This window comes from Papilio xuthus, unplaced genomic scaffold (assembly GCF_000836235.2).
Source record: "Papilio xuthus unplaced genomic scaffold, Pxut_1.1 DF827680.1, whole genome shotgun sequence".
Classification (NCBI taxonomy): domain Eukaryota; kingdom Metazoa; phylum Arthropoda; class Insecta; order Lepidoptera; family Papilionidae; genus Papilio; species Papilio xuthus.
The window spans coordinates 789301-810707 of NW_013530969.1; the positions used below are offsets into that span (position 1 = coordinate 789301).

The 21407-nt window shown below is 34.5% G+C and overlaps 6 protein-coding genes across 9 annotated transcripts; 3 read left to right on the forward strand and 3 right to left on the reverse strand.

Annotated features, from left to right (window-relative positions):
* The first annotated feature begins 31 nt into the window (after positions 1 to 31).
* On the forward strand, positions 32 to 6249 carry nan (transient receptor potential cation channel subfamily V member nanchung). The gene is made up of 16 exons (XM_013310965.1): positions 32 to 250; positions 519 to 697; positions 808 to 936; positions 1041 to 1179; positions 1892 to 2081; positions 2800 to 2953; positions 3103 to 3357; positions 3575 to 3815; positions 3912 to 4031; positions 4198 to 4286; positions 4383 to 4507; positions 4595 to 4729; positions 4870 to 4979; positions 5068 to 5249; positions 5477 to 5719; positions 6097 to 6249. Exons 1-16 carry the CDS (start codon positions 160 to 162, stop codon positions 6247 to 6249), a joined length of 2535 nt encoding a protein of 844 aa, XP_013166419.1. The 5' UTR covers positions 32 to 159.
* Positions 6250 to 8370: 2121 nt separating this feature from the next.
* Positions 8371 to 9663, forward strand: LOC106117524 (pollen-specific leucine-rich repeat extensin-like protein 1). The gene is made up of 2 exons (XM_013311881.1): positions 8371 to 8400; positions 8632 to 9663. Exons 1-2 carry the CDS (start codon positions 8389 to 8391, stop codon positions 9646 to 9648), a joined length of 1029 nt encoding a protein of 342 aa, XP_013167335.1. The 5' UTR covers positions 8371 to 8388; the 3' UTR covers positions 9649 to 9663.
* A 45-nt stretch (positions 9664 to 9708) lies between these two features.
* On the reverse strand, positions 9709 to 12788 carry LOC106117523 (uncharacterized). Of its 2 annotated transcripts, none has more exons than XM_013311880.1 (9): positions 12565 to 12788; positions 12381 to 12467; positions 11827 to 12002; positions 11709 to 11756; positions 11581 to 11640; positions 11431 to 11496; positions 10476 to 11349; positions 9986 to 10180; positions 9709 to 9899 (listed from the first exon to the last, which is right to left on the reverse strand). In XM_013311880.1, the coding sequence occupies exons 1-9, from the start codon at positions 12694 to 12696 to the stop codon at positions 9867 to 9869; spliced, it is 1671 nt and encodes a 556-aa protein (XP_013167334.1). In that variant the 5' UTR covers positions 12697 to 12788; the 3' UTR covers positions 9709 to 9866. The 2 variants fall into 2 exon arrangements, with proteins under 2 accessions (XP_013167334.1, XP_013167333.1); XM_013311879.1 differs by having other exon boundaries at positions 10323 to 11349; positions 12565 to 12787.
* A 318-nt stretch (positions 12789 to 13106) lies between these two features.
* Positions 13107 to 16459, forward strand: LOC106117527 (uncharacterized). 3 transcript variants are annotated; one of them, XM_013311886.1, is made up of 10 exons: positions 13107 to 13228; positions 13618 to 13719; positions 14069 to 14134; positions 14200 to 14278; positions 14869 to 15052; positions 15253 to 15474; positions 15583 to 15732; positions 15814 to 15885; positions 16012 to 16137; positions 16221 to 16459. In XM_013311886.1, exons 1-10 carry the CDS (start codon positions 13126 to 13128, stop codon positions 16416 to 16418), a joined length of 1302 nt encoding a protein of 433 aa, XP_013167340.1. In that variant the 5' UTR covers positions 13107 to 13125; the 3' UTR covers positions 16419 to 16459. The 3 variants fall into 3 exon arrangements, with proteins under 3 accessions (XP_013167340.1, XP_013167341.1, XP_013167342.1); XM_013311887.1 differs by having other exon boundaries at positions 14203 to 14278; XM_013311888.1 differs by lacking the exon at positions 15814 to 15885.
* A 1-nt stretch (position 16460) lies between these two features.
* Positions 16461 to 18875, reverse strand: LOC106117528 (uncharacterized). The gene is made up of 5 exons (XM_013311889.1): positions 18843 to 18875; positions 17614 to 18758; positions 17029 to 17206; positions 16636 to 16749; positions 16461 to 16551 (listed from the first exon to the last, which is right to left on the reverse strand). Exons 2-5 carry the CDS (start codon positions 18456 to 18458, stop codon positions 16468 to 16470), a joined length of 1221 nt encoding a protein of 406 aa, XP_013167343.1. The 5' UTR covers positions 18459 to 18758; positions 18843 to 18875; the 3' UTR covers positions 16461 to 16467.
* Positions 18876 to 18932: 57 nt separating this feature from the next.
* LOC106117094 (uncharacterized) lies at positions 18933 to 20442 on the reverse strand. Its single transcript, XM_013311165.1, has 3 exons — positions 20036 to 20442; positions 19538 to 19684; positions 18933 to 19077 (listed from the first exon to the last, which is right to left on the reverse strand). The coding sequence occupies exons 1-3, from the start codon at positions 20203 to 20205 to the stop codon at positions 18999 to 19001; spliced, it is 396 nt and encodes a 131-aa protein (XP_013166619.1). The 5' UTR covers positions 20206 to 20442; the 3' UTR covers positions 18933 to 18998.
* Positions 20443 to 21407: the final 965 nt, after the last annotated feature.

A 21407-nucleotide genomic window follows, 5' to 3' on the forward strand; every position in this document is an offset into this window, starting at 1 on the left:
AATGTTACACGGAATCAAAGCCACTGAAGTAGTTATGGAAACCGCTTCGTTATATCAATAGTTTTCAGCTTGGTGAGGTTAATTCTTTCCGAACGAATGTATTTCATAATCAGACCACTTACTAGTAGTTAGTAATTAAATAGATAAAAAAAGTTAACAATGGGTAACACAGAGAGTAATGTAACGAGTGGTGTGAAGAAGCAAGCGGGAACATCGGAGCAAAAGCTTTATAAGCTCGTCGACGTAAAAGGTAAGATGGATTTTATTTTCAGATTTATCGTGAGAATTGATTATTATTTATCTGGTTGGGATTATAAACGTTGGTATTTCATGATTTATGTTTCTAAAAAAAAGACATTTTTTAAAAATAGAAGGTTGCTGTCATTGGAATTACCTTGAGGAAGATTCCTAGGCGTTAACACTTTAAACCACGTACTTGAGCAGAAAAAGAAACCAAAATAGTGGTTTAATGTAATTTGTTATTTTGCATTCATCATTATAAAGGAAAGTGTTTAAAGGTGGCGGTCTACTGGTAGATATGATGAAGAGAGCTGTGCAGAACAAACAGTATGCTGAGATTGATCACGCCATTAAAACCAAAGTGGAACCATTCCTGTACAATAAAGGCAAAGGACGCTACTGTCCAATATCGCATATCGTTCTGCTGAGAAATAAGGAAAGACCTAGGCATAAATTGGTAAGTGGGTTTGTTATAAAAGGTGGAGAAAACATTTTTAAATTTTGGAAATACTTAATATTACCCAGAAAATGCAGGTGGGTTAATTTGAAATTTTTACTACATTTTAGTTACCACCGTTAAGAGGTATGGAAAATCCGGATGAAGAATTTGATGTAGAAAAGGATTGGCCTGTGGTCACACAAGAAGAATATGACGCAAATCCTTCAGGTTATAGGGAGCTGTGTTGGGACTTGAAAGTAACGTAGTGAATAATAAAATTTTAATGGATATGAGGAACAATATTACTAAGCAAAAATCTATAATTTCTGCAGCTTGCTACATTCTGTGTATTGTTTTGCAGGAGCGTGGGGCTGTGGGTGAAACAGTACTTCATATCTGCCTTTTGAACGCTACATCTCTACACTCTGACTTGGCGAAGAGACTGTTGCGATTCTATCCGAAGTTGATAAACGATGTGTATATGAGCGATGAATACTATGGTATGCACATTTCAAATAATTGATTCAAACTCTAGAATGGAGGTTAATAATTTGAATTGGGAAACTGTCTCGGTTATAAACATACAGTTTATCACTTTCTTCCCAACCCTAAACTAATGAAAATTGTATTATGAACTTGCTAGATTTTTCCTATAATGTTTTATTAGGAGACAATGAAAAAGGCCTTATTATAACATCTAGCTGACTATAAGACATACTAGTCCCTATCAATATCGTTTAGGACGTTACATAAAGTTCCGTTATCCGTTACACGAATTAATATAAATTGACCTTCTGGCCTTAAATGCTTTATGGGATCAATTTGATAGAGCTGCTGATAAAAGTTTCTCGAAGATAAAGCGAAAATTTATTACAAAAACTCAACACATATTTTATACTATTTTTTACCTTTTATTTTTTACCATTAAGTATCGAAAAAAGCTCGCAATGTGATAGATTAAAATGATTAATATCTAGATGACTTGGTTATTTCTCACGTGAAACCAAAATCTCGGTCCATATTGTTTTTAATTGTGTGTTTACACTGCCAACTTTCAGTCATATTATCGTATCTTTTATTCTCTCTCATAAAACAGAGAACCCTTTTTATACATGTTTCAGCAGTGAAAATTGCCAGTAAAATTACGAAGAATAGAATATGCAAAGTTTCACGATGGTCTGCATTTTATCGATTTTTAATTTGTTTTCTCAGGTGAGAGCGTACTCCATATGACGATAGTGAATGAGGATTTGACTATGGTGAAGTTTTTGCTGGACGCAGGCGCGGACTACCACGAGCGATGCTACGGCAACTTTATGTGTCCAGAAGACCAGAAAGCCTCACGCTCTGACTCCCTCGATCACGAATGGGTTAATGTTCAGCCCAACACCAACTATGACGGGTACTAAAATAGTGTTTTATAGCTAAGTCGCGTCAAAAAGCTAAAATATTCCGGCTGTGGAATAACCCGAGATGGTGATGAGGATCATTTGATAAAGATAGAGATTTTTTTTTTAAATAAGCAAATAACAAGTAGGAAATAAGTATAAATAAAATTAGGTTTTTCCAATTTTATTATTAGCTTAGTAACTTGTAATTGTAGTAAAAATATACATATTTGAGTTGGTGCCAATAAGATCCCATGTTTGTATTGAATCTTTTTACTGTTTTCTTATGATCATATTTTAACTTTTTTTGTATTTCTTTTCTAGTATGTAGTGCTTAAATTATTTTTAAGACTGATTTACTCTTTGAAACGTTTAAAGTAAGCATACATTAAGTTGGAGTGCTTTTGCTAGATACGAAGTAAAACGATTTGGAATATACGAACACATTTGAACACCTAAGTGTACCATCCATCATTATATGAGGGGGCCTTCGGAGAGCGTTTAATGTAATTTTTTCTGTGATACGTGATGCTTGTCGCCGCGTAGTTCTTGAATATTGTGTTGAATTGTTGTAAAAATGTGTAAAAATAAAGGAAAAATTCAAAATATAGTCAAAATTGAAATCGTCGTTCCAATTTTTTTTTGTACTTTCTAGCGTTCCGGAAGATGGATTTGAGCTTAACACCACATAATCTTTTATATGCATTATAGAGCTTTTAACCATATTTTTAGCTACGTTTACTGGGGGGAGTATCCACTCAGTTTCGCGGCTTGCCTGGGCCTCGAGGAGTGCTACCGACTCATCCTCGCGCGAGGAGCAGATCCTGATAAGCAAGACACTAATGGCAATACTGTTCTGCATATGCTCATTATATACGACAAAATGGTAACCATATTAAATTGTTTAATTAAATCAAGTAATAAAAATTCTATAATCTAATTATCAAGTACTATATTTTCTCATCTATTGCAATAGAAATTCTTCTTACATCCGTAATACATTTAGTCAAGTTTCAGACATGTTTCAATTTCCAGAGTACATTCGACATGGCATACGAGGTGGGAGCGTCACTAAGCATTCGCAACGTTTTAAACCTGACACCTCTAACCCTGGCTGCGAAGTTGGCTCGTATTGAGCTGTTTGTTCACATCCTGAACATCGAGCGTGAGATCTACTGGCAGATAGGAGCAACCACGTGCGCCGCCTACCCGCTCGGATTGGTTGACACCATTGATACCGAAACTGGATTGATCTGCAAGGATTCAGCACTCAATTTGGTCGTGTTCGGTGTAAGTTGACTGTCTTATTATTGTGTCTTTTTATTTATAGCAGAAAATTAATCAAGTATTTAAGTGGAAGGAGGCAATAGACCAAACTGATTTCAAGATAATTATGAGTCTATATTCCAGGTGGTCGCGATACTTCTATGCCATTGGCTGTAAAATTGTAGTTGTTCGGTTAGTTTGCTTATTTTAATTCTGACAAGATCTGTATCAACAATTTTAGGAAAAAGACGAACATTTGGAGCTCTTAGATGGCATGCTGATCGATCTGTTGAAGACCAAATGGAACACGTTCGTCAAGTTTCGTTTCTACCGCCGTTTTATATTCTTTTCCTTCTACTTCCTGGTTTCATTGGTTTGTTTTACATTACGCCCGGGTCCGCCGGAACGATCCGCCAACTCCACCATTTTAAACGCTACGGCTGTCCATAACATAAACTTTACAGAAGCTACTTCAGATGTTGGTAAGATTTATCAGTAATTACAACACTATTAAACACTTGTGTACAGCAAGCTTTTATGCTACTTGTACTAAATTACAGCAAGGTATGTGTTTACAGAGAATTGTACGATTATAAATGGCGGAGAGTTCGACTCAAGTGCTGTAGAGGTCTTGAATATTAGTAAGCCCGGTCCGCGCTGCAGCCGTTTTAAGAGTCATCCCAAGGATAAAGATAAAAGTAATTTCCTCTTTTAATCACTGGATTTATAGTAATTACGAAAACTAGCCGTACAAATTTACTTGTAACAAAAGAATATATGTATTTTTGTTTGCAAATGTTTAGAACTTGTTAGTAGTTTGACTTAGTAAAACCATAACATATATTATATTTTTTTAATAAACAGAACCACGTCGAGAGAACGACATGGAGGGCTGGTGGGAAGATCTTACTGAAGAGTGTAGACTCATGAATCTTGATAGTTGGCAAGCAAAAGTGAGTCTTTTCTATCTGAATTATTTCAATGTGAACGCCTGTAGTGCAGCTTTACTTGCAAAATAATACTTATTTAATAACCATGTAATTTTACAGGTCAGAATTTCCGGGGAATTGCTGTTGTGGGTGGGAGCTTTAGCTTACATTGGAGCCGCATTACGAGAAGCAAGATTTTTAGGATTGAAGATGTTCTTTGAAAATCTAAGCACAGTTCCTTCAAGGTACTTAAGATCCAATCTTCAATAAGAATGCTTAAAAAATTAAGATCATTGTTGACGCAGAGCCTGAATGATATTGTGTAATTTAAGGGTTATGTTTTTATTCTCCTGTCTACTAATGCTGGCGTTGCCAACTTTGAGACTCTGGTGTGCTGATGAGGAGGAGGATCACGTAGCTGTCATTATCATGCTCACTACCGCCCCCTATTTCTTATTCTTTTGCAGGTTAGTTTCAAGACACAGAATTTATTCTATCATGCGGACTAGTTATATTTCAAGTAATAAATTGGTGATGAATTTTTGACATCAGTTGATGCTTTATATTCCTAATGCTAATACTGAATTTAGCTCTGCATTTCCAACAGGGGTTTCAAAACCGTCGGCCCTTTCGTTGTGATGATTTATCGTATGGTGATGGGTGATCTTTTGCGTTTCGTTTGCATATACCTTGTATTTGTAATGGGTTTTTCACAAGGTATGATATGGTTGATGCTAAATGCTTTTTCGTGCTCAAATTATAACGGAATAACTATCCTTTCAACGTTTTTTTTTACTTTTTCTAGCGTACTATGTAATATTTTTATCATTTGACAATCCTAACACGCCGGAGGGAGTGGATGATTCAGTCTCAAATCCCATGCCCTCGCCCATGGAGAGCATAATGGCGATGTTCCTTATGTCACTGACGTCATTCTCAGACTATTATAGCGCATTTGAACATACTGACCATGAAATTGAAGCAAAGGTAAAATACAATGTAATAATGCAATAAGCAAGCAGTAGTAATCATAGTATATATTGATCACATGATTTCGTAATATCAAAGGTTGCATGTAATAACTGGAAAAGAAAGTATCCATTTCGTCCTGAAAATTCTATCGTTTCCGACTAATTTCGTTTAAAATTGACCACCTTATCATCAAACTATTATACATTTTGTACGTACCTCTGGTTCTCCTTTATTTGTTTCAGTTCTTGTTCGTACTATATATGATAATAGTAGCGATACTCCTAGTAAACATGTTGATAGCTATGATGGGTAATACGTATCAAAAGATAGCAGAAACACGCAACGAGTGGCAGCGACAATGGGCGCGCATTGTGCTTGTCGTGGAGCGTGGCGTGCCGCCGGCGCAGAGGCTAAAGCAACTCTTGACGTACAGCCAACCGATGGCAAACGGGAAGAGGGCATTAGTGTTGCGGATCAATCAGAAGGTTTTCTGTCTTTTACTGAGACTTTTTAATACTAAACGGCGTAAAATAATAATTTCGCACCTAGAGAAAATAGTAGTCCATTCTCACTTGCGGATTTTTCAGTTACAAATGGCGGCAATTTCCTTTGGTGCGTTTACGAGTTTTTTTCCCTACCTATTTAAAAAGTTCCATCCCATTCTCTCATCATCTCTTTAAGTAAACTACTAAAACGAACTTTTCATCCAGGTAGCGATTTCGGCTTGGGAAAAGTTTTTTTTTAATATATAAAAAAATTAGCAAATGGATCTTAAATTATATTTATTAAGTAACTAGAAGCTAAAAGCGTCATGAGATTTTGTAAGAAATCGTAAAACAAATGTATTTTTATTTATATCCAGGATGAAGACAAGGAAGAGATGAAGGAAATCTTAGAAATGAAGCGCACACACGATCGCATCGTAGCAAAGCGGAAACAACGTGAGGCGGAAATTAAGGGGATGAAAGGACGTCCGCCACCGGAGCCCGTCAAAGATTATCCCATTAAAAAATAAAATAAAATTAACAATAATATAACCAATCGTAGATTGGATAGAAAAACGGTAGCTTCAAGTTTTTACTACGCTTTCACAAACTCCAGTGAAAACTGACAAACATAGAAATGGGAAAAAAAATTAGGTTATAATTTCTTATCAAATTATTTAAAAGTAATATGGTTTTGTTTTTGTTGATTAAATTGTAGGTAGTTTATTAAATAGTTTTATGAATTAACATTTTTCTTTAATTCCGTAAATAGCATTTTATTTGAAAAATACGATTTCCATATTAATTATGACCCAAAAAGTACAGCAAATAAAAGTTGTCCGGCAACGGAATAACATGTATATGTTATGACGAAATACGTCGGATGCAGACGAAATAGGATACAAATTGTTATCTAAGACCGTCTGTTATGAAAGTGCCGCTCTAACTATCAGCTTGCGGTCTATGGATAGTAGACGAAGGTGTAAATTCGTGACCTAGCGGCGATGCCAGTGAATTTCACTATTACTTAATTATTTGCACTATAGCCCCTATTTGGGCTACTCTGGTTAAGTAAATAGTTGGCAATGGAAACATCATTTTAGGGTTGTCGATGTACATTTATTATTTTAAATAATTTGAAACATACTCAAATACTGAAAGATCTGAGTACTATAAAGTTTGAATGTCAATTAAGAATAAACAGTACATTAAGTAGACAAATCCTAGACCTAAAGCAAAAGTAATACTGATTGGCAACTCAATAGTATGTAAGTGGAATTAGATAAACATTTAAATCTTTTCTAAGTGACACAAAAAACAAGAAATATAGCAAACCGAAAGTTTACTTACCGGACAGTCGGTGCAAAGAAAAACATTAAAGTTATTTAAAAAACTTTAACATCAAGATTTAGTTTTTGACAACCCTAATCTTGGGAGTTAGTTGAACTAATACTATTGACATTGTGATTATCTTGCATCGTTAGTATATTGACAATGTCTTCAACATTTCTTTCATAGGTCTCCGAAGCACGTGTCTATAAATGTATTGAGCACACAATTCAACGCTACTTACAGGTCAAAGCAATGTTTACTGTCTACGGAGTTACAAAGCTGTATTACGCAGTTTGTATTATGCAGACTACACACTAGGTTTGCATGATGGTTCCAATGTGGACAAATTATCTGATTTTTTAATAAACAAAAGGCAAAATACAATTTGCATCGCAAGTAGAAGTAGAAAATACGATATTTTTTTTTACTACTACTAACGTAAAAATTAGAAATCGCGTAAATATGTATTACATTTAATTTGTCCGGTTTATTTTTGCTTTTATAAAACAGAAAATAACCACGATTATTACCGACAAGCGGCGTCATACCGTCATCTACAATCACGTTAAAATTAGTATGAGATTCTTGGTATACTTTACGCTTAGATACGCGATGCACAAACTGGCTCGATTGTCGCAAATATTCGTGCTAGGTCCACAGCAATCCTTTTTAACATTCATACATCGACACTTATATTTCGAAAATAATTATCAAGTTACAATGACATTATTTTTCGCCATGATTTTACGAAAGTAATACTTCGTTGTTTGTCTAACCTTGCCTAGGACCTGCTTGATTTGCTGTTTACTGTAAATCAAACGAAATAGACATGTTACCATAGATGTAATAATTCAAATTTCATGTGATATTTCGACTAGATTGCATCATCATTAGTATGACCGTGAAAGATTAAATCCAATAAATATACTTATTGTAAAAATTACCAATACTATGTTGTAAAACGGCTAACTTTATTTTATGATATATATATATATATTTTTTCAAATAGAATGGAGGGATGACAATGACCAGTTGAGACATACAATAAAATTATAAATACGTACAAAATTCACTTAAGGGTAATAACTGTATAAGGTATTAACTCATCTAATCTAATATTTATCTCGGAGCTTAAATGAAATAACAATTAAATTAAAAATTTGGGTCACAAAACTATTGTCATACGAATGGTCAAAGCTACGAACAAAATCTTAATAATTTTGTGTAATCGTAGTCAAAAGTAGGCGCGACCGCTAACTTTGGAGGTACACATGTAGAGGTGGTGGGTATAAAACTGTAAGAATGTTGGTCATGTCGCACACAATCCCACATCAGCCATGAGAAGCGCGGTGAGTGAGCACACGACAACAAAGTGAAAATTATGTACACGTGCCTCAAAGTCAATAGTTCACCGAGACCGGCTAGTTTCTAATACAATACAAACAGTGCGACTTGACCCATTAGCGAGTGGAATAAGTTACGAATTAACTATTCATATAGTGTTCAGTGTCTCCAAACTCTCAGATTATTTAAGCTTAGGAGCATAAGCAGTTAAATAAAATGTATGCAAATAATTTCAGGTACTGGTGATATCTCTGCTAGCAGCCGCAGCGGCGGAGGCTCCGTACCACTTGCCTCGGCCCGCCTTCCACGCGCCATCCTTCAACTATGGGCATCCCGCGCCGCCCCCACAACTGCCACCGCCCACACCGCCTGCGCCATTCCCCCAACTACCTCACCCTCACGTGCAGCAAGCATTCCATGCTCCTCCCGCGCCGCAACCTAACTTTATTCAATCTGGATACCATTACGCGCAGCCGATACCTTACCCTCAAATTCAATACCAACAACCACAAATACAGCAACCATCTCCTCCACAAATATCATATAATGCACCATCACTCCCAGTAAGTTATCCACGACCCCAACAAATTTACCACCAACCTATTCCTTCCTACATTCAACCCCAAGCTCAACCCTCATTTACCTACGCACCCCAATTTCCCGTAGAACCAATACGACCTCTCCCAGCTTTTGTGGCACCTCAGCAATACTCCCCCATAGCACAGCAATTTAATTCAGGTCAAGGCTATGCATACCAACAACCGCAATCATCACCTCCATTTGTATCCCAGTTGCCATTACAGACCCAAACTTTCAGCAATTTCCCGTCCTCATCCCTATCCAGTTATCAAGCGGACTCAAATCAGTACAACACAGCTGCACAGAGTCAAACGCACAGCGAAGTTCTCGATTCAACAGTTGTTAACCGTGTGCAAAACATTATCAAAGACAATGAGCACACGTCTGCTAAAGAAGCCGGATTATTGTCTCTAGTGTCCGGCGTGTCTTTGGAAAATGCTAGACCAAGTGTAGAAATAACATCCTTCGTGCAGAATTCGGCTGCACCGGATAGAGTTATTGATACGTCATCGTATTCATCAAGTCCATCATCTTCTGCCGGTGCATCTAGCTCGTCAGGAAGTCTGCCTTCTTTTAGTTCAACAAACATTCAACCACAACAGAACACAGGAGCAATTAGTTTAAGTTTCTTACCTCACACACAGCCAGCCACTTCTTACGGTCCACCGAATTAAACGTGTTATTTGTGTGTCTAAATAAATTTTACATTTTTGTAAATAAAATGATTATTTAAAATGATTTCTTTTTTATTCGATACCAAACTTCTTGTACATAATTGAAAAATAATTTAAGAACGTAATAGATCCTGCTGTCTTCTCTTCATTGCTGACAAAACTAGTAAATTTAAATAAATTGTGTTTAGTCTACGCAACGTACATAGTTAAGTATTTTTTCATACGATCTTTACAAGAAATGAATCTTCAAGCTAAAATCAGTAACACGTTGTTTTGTAATATTACTTAAATTATACGTTAACTTTATAGCAATTTAAAAATCTAGTTAAATACTTACAAATCGTATCGAATGATCCGATGTTTGGACACCATGTACCGGTAATTCTTTCGATTTAAAAGGTTCTTTGTATTTTAAAGTCTTCATTCCGTTCAAATTTATAGATGAGCGTCTAATTTGTGGTGCTTGTCGTAACTTTGGATCCAAAGGTTTGGGGCAGGGACAGCAAGTTTGATGTAACTTTTCTTGAGTAGTCTAAAATAATAAAGGTGTTTAGATTTTGCAATTTTCGTTATTAGTTCTAAAAAAAAACGCCTTCTCCATCTTAAGGGATTGAAGAGTATTGAGGTAAAGTACCAAGTTTTTGGTAACAATGAGTAATATTAATACTACTTACCTTTCTGCATATTTGCTGTTCTATATTTTCAAATTCTTGACGATCGTGATTTGTTTGAATATTACTCTCAGGACACTGACAGTTAATCACTTTGGTTTGAAGTTTTGGAGCTACTTTAAATTGATTAAAAGCATTATTAATATTTCTACTATCTTGGTAACACTCGCAAATAACATCTATATTTTTTCGATATGATCTTGAGTTACAATCTTCTGTTTCATTTGTTTGTTTACTACATTTTGTCACAACTCTTGTCATTTCCGTACTCGTTTGTCTTTGAATAGTATATTTATTGTCGTCGTATTCATTTCTATTTAAGTCATTTTGACTCATCTTTTTGAATACCTCCGACGTATTACATTGGTTTTGATAACGAGCTTCGTCACTAAGAAAGTTAGACATTGAACATTGACATATGACTGATTTGTAACGATTTCTTCTAGAAGCCACTTTGTCATATGAACTTAAACGTTTTGAATCTAACTGATCACAGCCACAGATAACATCTTTAGCTTTTGATTTATTCGATGAAGTTGAGCATAATTTTTGATTCGTTACTTCAGCATATTCTGTAACGATTCTACTTTCTTCTCGACTTCCTCGAGTTTTAATTTTACCTCCATTGATGTTATGCACATTTTCGTGCAATTTACTATAGCTTATCTTATTAAAAACATCTTGTTTTTGTGTCGCACATTGGCAATTCACTAATTTGCTTTGATTTCTTGTAGTAGCTACATTATCATAATGCATTCCTTTTTCTAAATCGGTATCAAAACAATTACAAATAATTTTTTTAGTGCTTATTTTCATTGGTGTAGGATTAGGAGCAATTCGTAATCTCTCTTCACTGTTTTGTTTTTTATAACATTGGCTGACGTCGTAATTTGTAATCATTATATCTTTCTCAAATTCATCCTTCGTTTTTGAAATACACATTAAACTTTTAGATTTCTTTTTAATATTTGTCGGGATCGCACTTTTGGAAGTGATAAAAGTAGTGTCGGATCGAATACAATAAGATGTCCTGAATTTAAGTAAAAAAGAAAATAGATTAATTTAAGAAATAAAATATTTAAAATCGTATAAAATTTCAAAATATATTTACTTCTGGCAGCATTCAGAAGCAGGTCTTGACATATCTTGAGGCCGCAATATAAATTCAAAACTCTGTCTGAAATATACAGGGTAACAAATTAAAGGAGGTAAAAAGAATTGGAATAGTTAAATGCTGTTAAAAAAAGGTTACTATACTAACTTTTCACATACTGTATCTCTTTCATTTTCATTTATATATCGTCGCTTCTTCTTCCATGGGCTGTGAAAATATTGCTTTTAATTCGATAGTATAGAATAAAATTGCATAATCAAACAGTTAAATCTAACCTTTTCAATCTTGGAAACTTTCTTGTTTTGCGTGATGGATCCTCTATTCTGAAAAGATTTTGTCCATAAAGCTCCTTTATTCCTATCATATTTATTAATTTCAGCTAAAAATATTTACCTGTTAATAGTTCTATCACTTTTGATACAAGAACATGGTTTTGATCTGTACTGTAAACAGTTGTTTTCGCACTGATTGTCTTGTAGATACTCCTCGTACTTCTTGTCCAGCCATGTCGCGAATCCGCCTATGTTCGTGTTGTTGCAAGGTGCCACTATTTGTGGAGATGGAAGTTCCTATAGGATGCGTTATTTAGAAATTATATTGCTAAGTACGTTATAATAAGTTCATTGAACTTTATTTAATACTACGTTGTAGTTTTATGACATGTTGTGATTTTATATGCCTTTATTTTTAATGATAATTAGCGGTTTAAATAGTAGGAAGGATTTAAAAAACTCATAAGAAGTTTGTAGAATTACCGTGGGCTTCTGAGACATTTTGGTCTCGTTTCAATCATATTGTTATCTCTGTGTTTGTTAAATGACTGGGATGACGATATGTTTTATACCGGGATTTTGGTGTCCCAAACCCTCGGTCAGAGCGTTAAAGCATCAGCTTTATTACTCCTTAATTATAGTGATTGTATCATTAATAAAGTAACAGATTTGTACCTGAGTATACCAACGGAAAGCTTTCACGAAACAGTTAGGATTGTTTTTCTTGGCTATTTTATTTCTTTGGGGCAGAGGATTTTCGGCCTGTTTAAATGTGACATTAACGTATAAAAATCTTACAATAGATTACTATGATTATAAATAATAAGTACTTATTGATATGAAAAATAAATAAACTTACAATATGGCTATAGTATACGAGAGGTTGAGCTCCTACGTAGGGATAGAATGGAACATTTTCTGCACCTCTATAGCCCGAATCGTAGTAATATCCTGCATAATAATCATTTTCATCGTTGGATATTGAATACATTGAAAAATTTAAGATACTTGAAATTTTATACCAACAGATAAAAGTATAGTTTCATTGCATAGATTTGTCAATGTTGAAATGGCACCAAAGTTGACATTTGTTTATGGTTGATTTTGACATTTATATATCACGTTTTTTTGTTCGTAATGTATTGTTTACATTAGGCCAGCTCATTAAGCCAGCACTCAAAATCAGTGCTGGAATGCAACTGGCATAATGTAGACACCCACTGAAACCAGCCTGTCCGATAACTGGCGTTTTAGTTTTCAGGCCTAACAGTCTTAAGCCAGTTGGCCTATGAATAATGAACCATAGAATAACTTCATGATTGCTTTGGCTACTTTTTTAAATTATTTAGAGACAACTGAAAGTTTTAAAACCGTGGCTTACGTGATTTGATAATATTTCATTCATTTCAACAAAGTAATAATGTTACAATATATTTTGTTGTTACTAATATTAGTTTCAAATACAAAAGGTTACACCAATGTTTTGTTCACAATATCGGAACAGAAGGAGTCTAATTCGAGCAGTAAATCATTTTAATTTTAATATCACATATATGCGGAGGGATGATGATGATACAAGCAAAAAAATAATAAGATTGAATACTAAAAAGGTAGAGGATGATCAAAAAAGTATGGAATGACTGTGTGAAAGAGGATATGCCAAGGAAGAGTGTAGGTTCCGATATGACGGCTGATCGAGGTGTATGCAGAAGTATATACTGTGCCGCCCTCAATAGGGATAAGGGCAGGTTGATGATATGTATTTAAATTTCCATGGGTTTTCATGGCCGAGACATTCCGTCCAGTATCACTGAAAAACTAAGACAATATACATTTAGCAAGGTTGCTTAGCATAGCATACTTAAGTAGTTGTAAATCGTTATTGAAAAATGTGAAAATATTATCTTTACAGACACAGATTGCTATGAATATCAAGAACCTAATGTGACTATGACAAATAAGAAGTCGAAAATATACGAGGAGGCAACGACTTTGAGCTATTCTGTCGAAAATGGTACCCTTTGTATACCTTAATAATTTATTTGGTGTTACGTATAACATAAATATTAAGATTAAAGCTTAGATTTAAATTAATAAAAACTTGAAAGTTTTCATTTAAATAATCATCATCAGCTCACTATACATCCACCGAAGACCTCGGAGCCTACCCTAAGTTGAGGGTGAATAGGCTATAGGCAACAACGCTGGTCAAGTGCGGATTGGTTGTCTTCACACATATCTTAACAAAAGATTTACTTTTGATTGCTTTCGTCGAAATTCTTGATGAGTTTTCTATAATATTATAATTGTTGTTCTTTATTATGTGTGTATTTTTCAGAAATCGTTATTTATTTCGATTTCAGATCCAATGGTGATGTTTCAAGATATCTTGAATAAATATATATATGGCCCACCGCCTAAGAATCAAAGTATGTATATTAGTTAACAATGTTAAATTAAGATATATGTACTAATTAATGAAATTGTAAATTAGTAGACAAAAAGAAAACCCGTTTGATTGGATACAAGAACAAGAGCATCCCGTATCAGTATCCAACAGGACATGTGCTGCGGTTAGTTGGGTTTAATAAAATCTGGTACATAGTTCGTTATTCGCTCACTATACGTCTCCTCTGAGGAGCTCGGAGGTCCTACCCAATGTTAGGGATGACTATGTTGGGCCATAGTCAACCACGCTGGCCCAGTGCGGGTTAGTTGACTTCACACATATCTTTGAATTTCTTCTCAGATATATGCTGGTTGCATCACCATGTTTTCCTTCACCGTAAGAACATCGGATAAATGTAAATATGTAAATCGAAAAATACATTGTTTCATGGCGGGATTCGAACCCAGGACCTGCAGATTACCAGTCAAGTGCTTAAACCCCTGTCCCGCCGACGCTCGTAAATAGGCTAGTACATAGTAGTTATACTTAAATAAGTTTTTAGTTGTCAGTTCAGTACAGTTTTTAGTTCACGGTACTATGCATCTATTGATATATATCGCTGCCGTCTTCTCTTATTGAAAATACATAATTACCTGTCTATTCCGGAAACCTTATAGCGAAGAAACCATCCACCGCGCATGAAGCATGCAGCATAGCATGAGAAATCTGTAGACGCCTTAAAGATCAAACTTCTGAGCAGCAGTTTGTCAACAGTGCAGAGCTATACCAGAACAAGAGCGGCGTGCACCTCCCCATGTCGGAGTACATGTATCGCGGACGCTGTCGCCTCAACGTGACCAACGACTTTATGCAGACAGCCATCGACGCGTTCGCCATCTTCCTGGAGGGCGATCTTAATGACATTTTAAGACTACCGCCAACTTATGTGCTGCATTCTGTTAGTTTTATATGTAGAACTGTTTAAAATTAAGAAGCAAACAGATTAATTATTAACATCTATGACTATAGTGTTATCGGCAATAGCGACTTCTTGACTTCAGAATTTTCTGCTAATCGCAATTTAAATTATTATACAGCAAATCATTTGATTGCAACCGATTTAACGCTCATTAAAATGAAAGTTTCTAATTTCTTAAGGCTAGAACCATCGCGATGATGAACATAGCTCGGGAAAAACTAGCAGCAACCTGGACCGTGGTCAAAGAAAACAAACCGAACGAAGAGATTACGATACAGACTTTAGAGCTGTATCGACCTTTATTCAAATACCTTAACGGAAAGGAGATAGCTAAGCTTAACTTGACCGACAATCGAATCTTGATTTATATAGGAACACATGCCGATTTGAACAGGCACCAAGTGAGTCAACAAAACTATGCTTTTCCAAAATAACACTTTCAATCGGTACCATTTCGTAAGAAAGAATTGATGCAAAACGTAAATTACGCAATTTGTTATTTGATATAGGTAGGCGTTGTTGCAAGTAAATACATAAAGCTCAACCGACATTGGTCCGAGCCGAAGTATCTAAATTTGATGAATAACTTGCTGTGCGGAGTTCCGATGACATATATGCGAAGACTACCTGAGAATACTTACCTACAACTTACACATCAGGTAGATTAAAAACTCAAAAACGCAAATCCCTGACAAAGGAAAATAGCAAAATAACTTATTAATATATTAAATGATCCATAGCTATTTTATCACATACGCGCTTGTGATCCTCTTCAGCGGCGGTTTTATTTGGCAATGATGACAAAAAGTCAGGTGAGAGATAAATTATAATAGGAATTAATTTATGCATTTCACGGAAGTACGGATTATACTTCGTAGTTGTTTTTTGAGCACTAGAAATTTTGAAGGATAATATTATTGCAAAAAAATTACTCGCAGGCGCTTGGCAAGTCGTACAGTTGGAACGCGCGTGACGTATCGCGCTTGGGTCTTCTTCTGGCTGAAGTGGACGGACCTGACTTAAGTGTTATTAATCCAGAAGCAATAGCCGGGATAACTGCACACGTAAGACACACTACATTTAAAATGTTAAAAAGAAAAAGCTTAAAGTGAAAACGACCAACATTGCCGGAAATTATTAATTCCAGGTAATGCAGATAATGAACGCGCAAAATTTACGTTATTTCACTGACTTGCAACTAAAGTATATGGGACAGAAACCCTTAAACATACTTACTGGTAAACTGAAGCATTATAAGGATGGAATGAAAATCAACAACTCTAAATTAAAGCTCAAGTCCGCCATTACGTTGCCATTTGTTTTCTTATTTTTAATATGTAAATAACTAAGATACTAGAAAGATAAAAATAAAAAAATAAAACTACAATTTCGTTTCAATCGATGTTGTAATTTTTAATTTTATAAAGTGGCGGCAAATGGAAACTATACCGACCATCCGTACGATGTCTTGCTTCCAACTACAACAAAAAATATTTTTTAATCATAATATACACATTATAATTTCGGAAATAATAATTCATATAACACTAATAAATACTAACCATTATGTTATACCAAGTCGTTTGGGTGCTGCTGTTGACGAATTTTATAAAATTATCCGGTTTTTGTGACATTTGATTTGAATATTCGTCAATGGCAACTATCAATTTTGGAAACTGTAAAAAAATTTGATGAAAATAATTTACTACGAAAAACCTTATCTACTTTATTTATATTAGTTACTAGCTGTCGGATTTAAGACTTTACAAGTAGCTAATGTGTTCTTCCAGACACTGATCTACATCTGTGTCAAATTTCAGCAAGATCCATGCAGTCGTTTTTGAGATACCTTCTAACAAACATCCATCTATCCAAACATTCGTATTTGTAATTATAGTAAGATTAGGTAACGTTATAAGGATGTTGTACATTTTATTGTGATTAGTTAATATTACCTCATCACTATTTAAATTATCATTACACGTATTAGTTTCGTGACTACATAAAAGTTTTTGCACGGACGTTATTGTTAATGTTTTTTCCTCACATTCCTCGTAATTATTGGTAGCTATTGTTTTAGAGCTAGGACTAATTTTTTGCTGCGTATTTAGTATATTATTTCTGCATTCGCATCTAAAAATTTAAGATTAATTTTATTATTACAATATTTCAGCACACAATTAGACATAAAAGAGAAATCGATATACAAATTGATACAGTACAATATGAATCGCCAATGGCCTAATAGTTATGGTACGGTCATGTGGTCGAGAGTTCGAATCCCGCCATTCTATCATTGTCTTATCCTTTTTTTTCAGAGAAGAATGCTTTATGCATACTCCGCGCCCCGGGGGGGACGAGGTTATGTGGGATTCTCCTCCATAGCGGAGGCATACCCACTAAACCTCTCTGTTCCTCCAACGCCTCGGGACGGGACCACGGGCACGCTTTCGCTCTCGTCACAAGAAATATTAGTAAATTAACAAAAATCTGCTTATATTTATCATTAAAAAAATTTTTAAAGTGAGGGTTTCCCTTACTTATTTGCTTCTAATGCTGAAGCTAATTTGTACAAAATGTCTTCATTACAAGTATTTTTGTATTTGACATTAAATTGTGGCAAATGATGTAAATTAACGCAATCGCAACAAGAACAATTAATAATCACAATTTTGTTGTCATCTTTAATTATATTTTGTAATTCGTTATCTAAATGTTGATGTATATATTCTGTTTCATTTATATCTTCGAAAATCTCTTCATTTAACTGTTCATAAAAATTCACTTGAGTTTCTTTCTCAGTTTTCATTATGGTAACACAAGCTTGTGTTTCGTGTGTAGTTGTACCGTTTAATTGATCCGACATTACAGATACGCTACAGTTTTTAATTTCTAAATTTAAATGCAACTTTAGCACTTTGTCGTTATTTAAAATAGCAACGAAATTATTTAATTGTTTTCGTGTTTCACAGCAATTTATACACGTTTGAATTTCAACAGGCACCTCAGAATTTGTATCATTTTCAGACGTTTCCATGTTATTTTTTTCTGTGTGAATTATTGATTTCCTACTAGATTTACTATTACAAGTGCAACATGTTTTTATACATTTCATATCAGCGTAAGATAAACTTTTGTTTTCAACTTCCACATCATTTGGTGCGTCATCATATTTTATTCCAGTGATTGATAGATATTCCTTTTCTGGATTTTTATAAATATTTGATATTATTATTTTCTCGCCATTAAGTGTAGCGTTATTTTTTTTATCATCCACATTTTCATAGCTTATTTTTGGTGCACTAATTTTTTCACCAGAACGATTGGTATTTTTGATTACACTTTCTACGACATTAAAACTTGTTATATTATTTGATGAAAACATCCGGTTGTCTTGGTTTTCTTTAATACTATTATTTAAATCTTTTTGTTTAGAACTTTCTAATACCAATTTCTTTAAATTAGGTAGTTTCTTGAAATCTCCCTTTGTCTTAATTAGCACTTTTTTGGATGCTGATGTTATTTTAAAAGGACTACTTTTCTGTCGAAGTGCAATTTGTGGAGTTTTCTTTCTTTTAAGATCAGGGCTTTTACTTATTTTTTCTCGACCTTGGGGTGGTTTTAAATTAACGATATAAGGTTTTACTAGACTTCTTTTAAGTTTATCTACAACCGCTGGGTTTGGCTGTAAAATACGCGAACAACGTGAATTAATAAAAAAAACCATTTAAGAACTATGAATTTGTAGTAGTGATTTAATCATACATACAACTTCTTTCTTCTTTTTATGGCCATAATTTTCATTATTAACTTGTGATTTTTTTAAAACACATTCAGTGTTACCTGAAAATAACTATTTTCAACTAATTATGAACTATATATAAAATTAGCCTTTTAATTTTTAACAAAATATGTTTCTTTGTAATTATATATAATGATAACGAGGACCTTTTGTTGCTGAGTCCATGCTATTTGATATTTTTAATAACCTCTTTTCCCACGACCTGCAAATTAAAACAACGTAACAGCATAAATTCGCTATTTCTGTCGCTAGGAACAGATAAATCGACCATAGTGTCTAGGGATGTGTCAAAATTACATGTAATTTATTTTTTACTAGCTGTCGCCCGCGACTCTGTCCACGTGGAATTAAAAAAGTACTTAATGTGTTCTTCCAGACTATATTCTACATCTGTGCCAGATTTCATCTAAATCCGTTAAGCCGTTCCGGAGATACCTTCAAACAAACATCCATCCATCCATCTAAACTTTCGCATTTATAATATTAGTAATGTTAGGAAGAAAATCCGACACTGTGCCGGTGTATCAACTGCCAACTTTTATGTCCTTGCGCTAATCAATCTGACACTTGACTTGGTAAGAAAGCGCACCATTAGCTCTAAATGATTTTAACCAATAATGTTTATAAGTAAGAAGTACGTAGTTGGAAATTTTCAAACTCACTTAGTTGCCCTGATCAGATAGTTTTCATATCCGGTTTGCATGAACGGCGCGGGAGGTTTGACGGCTACGTACGCTGCCTGATGGATCAATTGTGAAGGGTCGTCAATTTTATGTCCACTAATAGTATAAATGTCTATAACAGTATCACTGCAAACAATAAACATAACTGCAACATCGTCATACTTCTCGTTATTCATCATATCTGTTAATTTCGAAACATTTCGTAAACCTTTAACCACTATTTAAAACTTTTATTTATATTGAATAAGCTATTGCTCGACTACGATCCTAGTGTTAAGTGATGATGTGGTCGAAAGATGGAGGTGGTTTTGCCGTTGTTTGTTCTTTTCAACTTTGTGTTTATTTATTTATCAGCCTTTGTCCTTTTGCATAATGGATATCAAATATTCTCCGTGACCTTCAAAATGTTATTGGTATATATCGATTGAATTCATTCTATCCATAACACTTGTTAATTGTATTTAAAGGATAACTTACTCAACTCCGAAATGTGATCGCCCCAAGCTTTTCAGTGTGTCATCCCACATCACAAATGCATCTGTATTCAGATGATACTTCCTCGGTGGAGTGTTATGATCGCCATTAGAGAATAGGAAAATGTCAACCGCTTCTAAATCTCTTACATCGCCAACAGTTAACTCCGTCATTATGTTTTTAAAGACACTAAACTGGGAATATAATAAGTGTGATAGAAATGAAATTGTCAGTAAATGTCATATGTTTTTAACCTCTATATAACTTCGAAAACAGGAAACTTTGAATTATGTTTAAAATATATAAGAAAAAGATAATAATTAATTAATAATAACACAGATCACATTGAAGATTTTACATTTGCTTCAATAAATTTACACCAAAATATCAACTTGAGTGACATAAAGTCATTGTTGTCCTGTCATATTGAAGTAAAAAAAATAAGAATAACAAAAAGTTTCTTGTAGTTTTTCTAATCTGCTGATGAGATTTAGTATTAAACTTATTTAAAGGTTAGAAAAGCTTTAACATTACTAAACGTTAACGATGTAGTATACCCTTCAGAGGTGCGGCGGTCACTGACCTCGTGGTGTTGGTAGTAATAAAGCAGAGCATGGGTGCGGTTACAACCCCATACTTGATAACTACCATTATTTACTACTCATTTCCTAGAGGAAATGATTTAACGCGTCGTGTTTGAGGAGGCGGCTTTACTGTACGTTCATAAAAAAAATAGTTTAAAATAACGGAATAAGGTATTTACAAACCGCTACGACTTAGGGTCCTTCGAGAAGCGAGCTTATCACCATCTCAAAGGTCGGCAACGCATCTGCGGTTCCTCTGGTATTGCTGATGTCCATGGGCGTCGATGAACACCTCGGTGTTCCCGCTGCTCGTTTGCCACGTTCTCTTATAACAAAAAAAAGGTCTTATTAGACAATACTAAGCACAATCTAGCAAGGCCTATAAGTTAGATTACTATGTTCCAAAACCATATTTCGGGAGTTTTTTCTTGCAATAATATAGGTAAGAGATTCTGGATAAAGTTCAATTGATTCATTTTGAACTTTACGTAGCACTAAAATATTATTATGGAGACTCTGTTCATTTGTATTCATGTTTTCACTTCACTCTCCATTTTAGATGCGACATCTGTACGTATTCGATTTCTATAGTAATTTGGTTTTACTAGTTGACAATCGAAAGACCGGATGGATGATAACAAGATTTAATGGTGTCGTTGAATAAAATTTATTGCAGTCTTCTTTTTTGGAATTTAACATTTTTTGGTTATATGATTTGCTGCGCAGGTGATACGATGAATAGAATTTATTGTGTCTGTAATGGAACTACGTTGCTAAAACTTATTTTGTGT

What these genes read in the sequence shown, in the direction of transcription:
- LOC106117528 (XM_013311889.1), bottom strand. Translation starts at nt 18,458, where the DNA reads ATGTTTTCATCAAATAATATAACAAGTTTTAATGTCGTAGAAAGTGTA. An exon ending in TCAGCATTAGAAGCAAATAA is followed by an intron (nt 17,207 to 17,613) that starts GTAAGGGAAACC and finishes TTAAATTTTTAG; the next exon opens with ATGCGAATGCAGAAATAATA. An exon ending in ATAATTTAAATAGTGATGAG is followed by an intron (nt 16,750 to 17,028) that starts GTAATATTAACT and finishes ATTTTTTTACAG; the next exon opens with TTTCCAAAATTGATAGTTGC.
- LOC106117527 (XM_013311886.1), top strand. Translation starts at nt 13,126, where the DNA reads ATGTTACAATATATTTTGTTGTTACTAATATTAGTTTCAAATACAAAA. An exon ending in CAATGATGACAAAAAGTCAG is followed by an intron (nt 15,886 to 16,011) that starts GTGAGAGATAAA and finishes AATTACTCGCAG; the next exon opens with GCGCTTGGCAAGTCGTACAG. An exon ending in TAGCCGGGATAACTGCACAC is followed by an intron (nt 16,138 to 16,220) that starts GTAAGACACACT and finishes TATTAATTCCAG; the next exon opens with GTAATGCAGATAATGAACGC.
- nan (XM_013310965.1), top strand. Translation starts at nt 160, where the DNA reads ATGGGTAACACAGAGAGTAATGTAACGAGTGGTGTGAAGAAGCAAGCG. An exon ending in TAAGCTCGTCGACGTAAAAG is followed by an intron (nt 251 to 518) that starts GTAAGATGGATT and finishes AAGTGTTTAAAG; the next exon opens with GTGGCGGTCTACTGGTAGAT. An exon ending in TCCCAAGGATAAAGATAAAA is followed by an intron (nt 4,032 to 4,197) that starts GTAATTTCCTCT and finishes TTTAATAAACAG; the next exon opens with AACCACGTCGAGAGAACGAC.
- LOC106117094 (XM_013311165.1), bottom strand. Translation starts at nt 20,205, where the DNA reads ATGACGGAGTTAACTGTTGGCGATGTAAGAGATTTAGAAGCGGTTGAC. An exon ending in CGATCACATTTCGGAGTTGA is followed by an intron (nt 19,685 to 20,035) that starts GTAAGTTATCCT and finishes TATTGTTTGCAG; the next exon opens with TGATACTGTTATAGACATTT. An exon ending in TATCTGATCAGGGCAACTAA is followed by an intron (nt 19,078 to 19,537) that starts GTGAGTTTGAAA and finishes TTTAATTTGCAG; the next exon opens with GTCGTGGGAAAAGAGGTTAT.
- LOC106117523 (XM_013311879.1), bottom strand. Translation starts at nt 12,696, where the DNA reads ATGTATTCAATATCCAACGATGAAAATGATTATTATGCAGGATATTAC. An exon ending in CTTTCCGTTGGTATACTCAG is followed by an intron (nt 12,003 to 12,380) that starts GTACAAATCTGT and finishes CGCATCCTATAG; the next exon opens with GAACTTCCATCTCCACAAAT. An exon ending in GCTTCTGAATGCTGCCAGAA is followed by an intron (nt 11,350 to 11,430) that starts GTAAATATATTT and finishes ACTTAAATTCAG; the next exon opens with GACATCTTATTGTATTCGAT.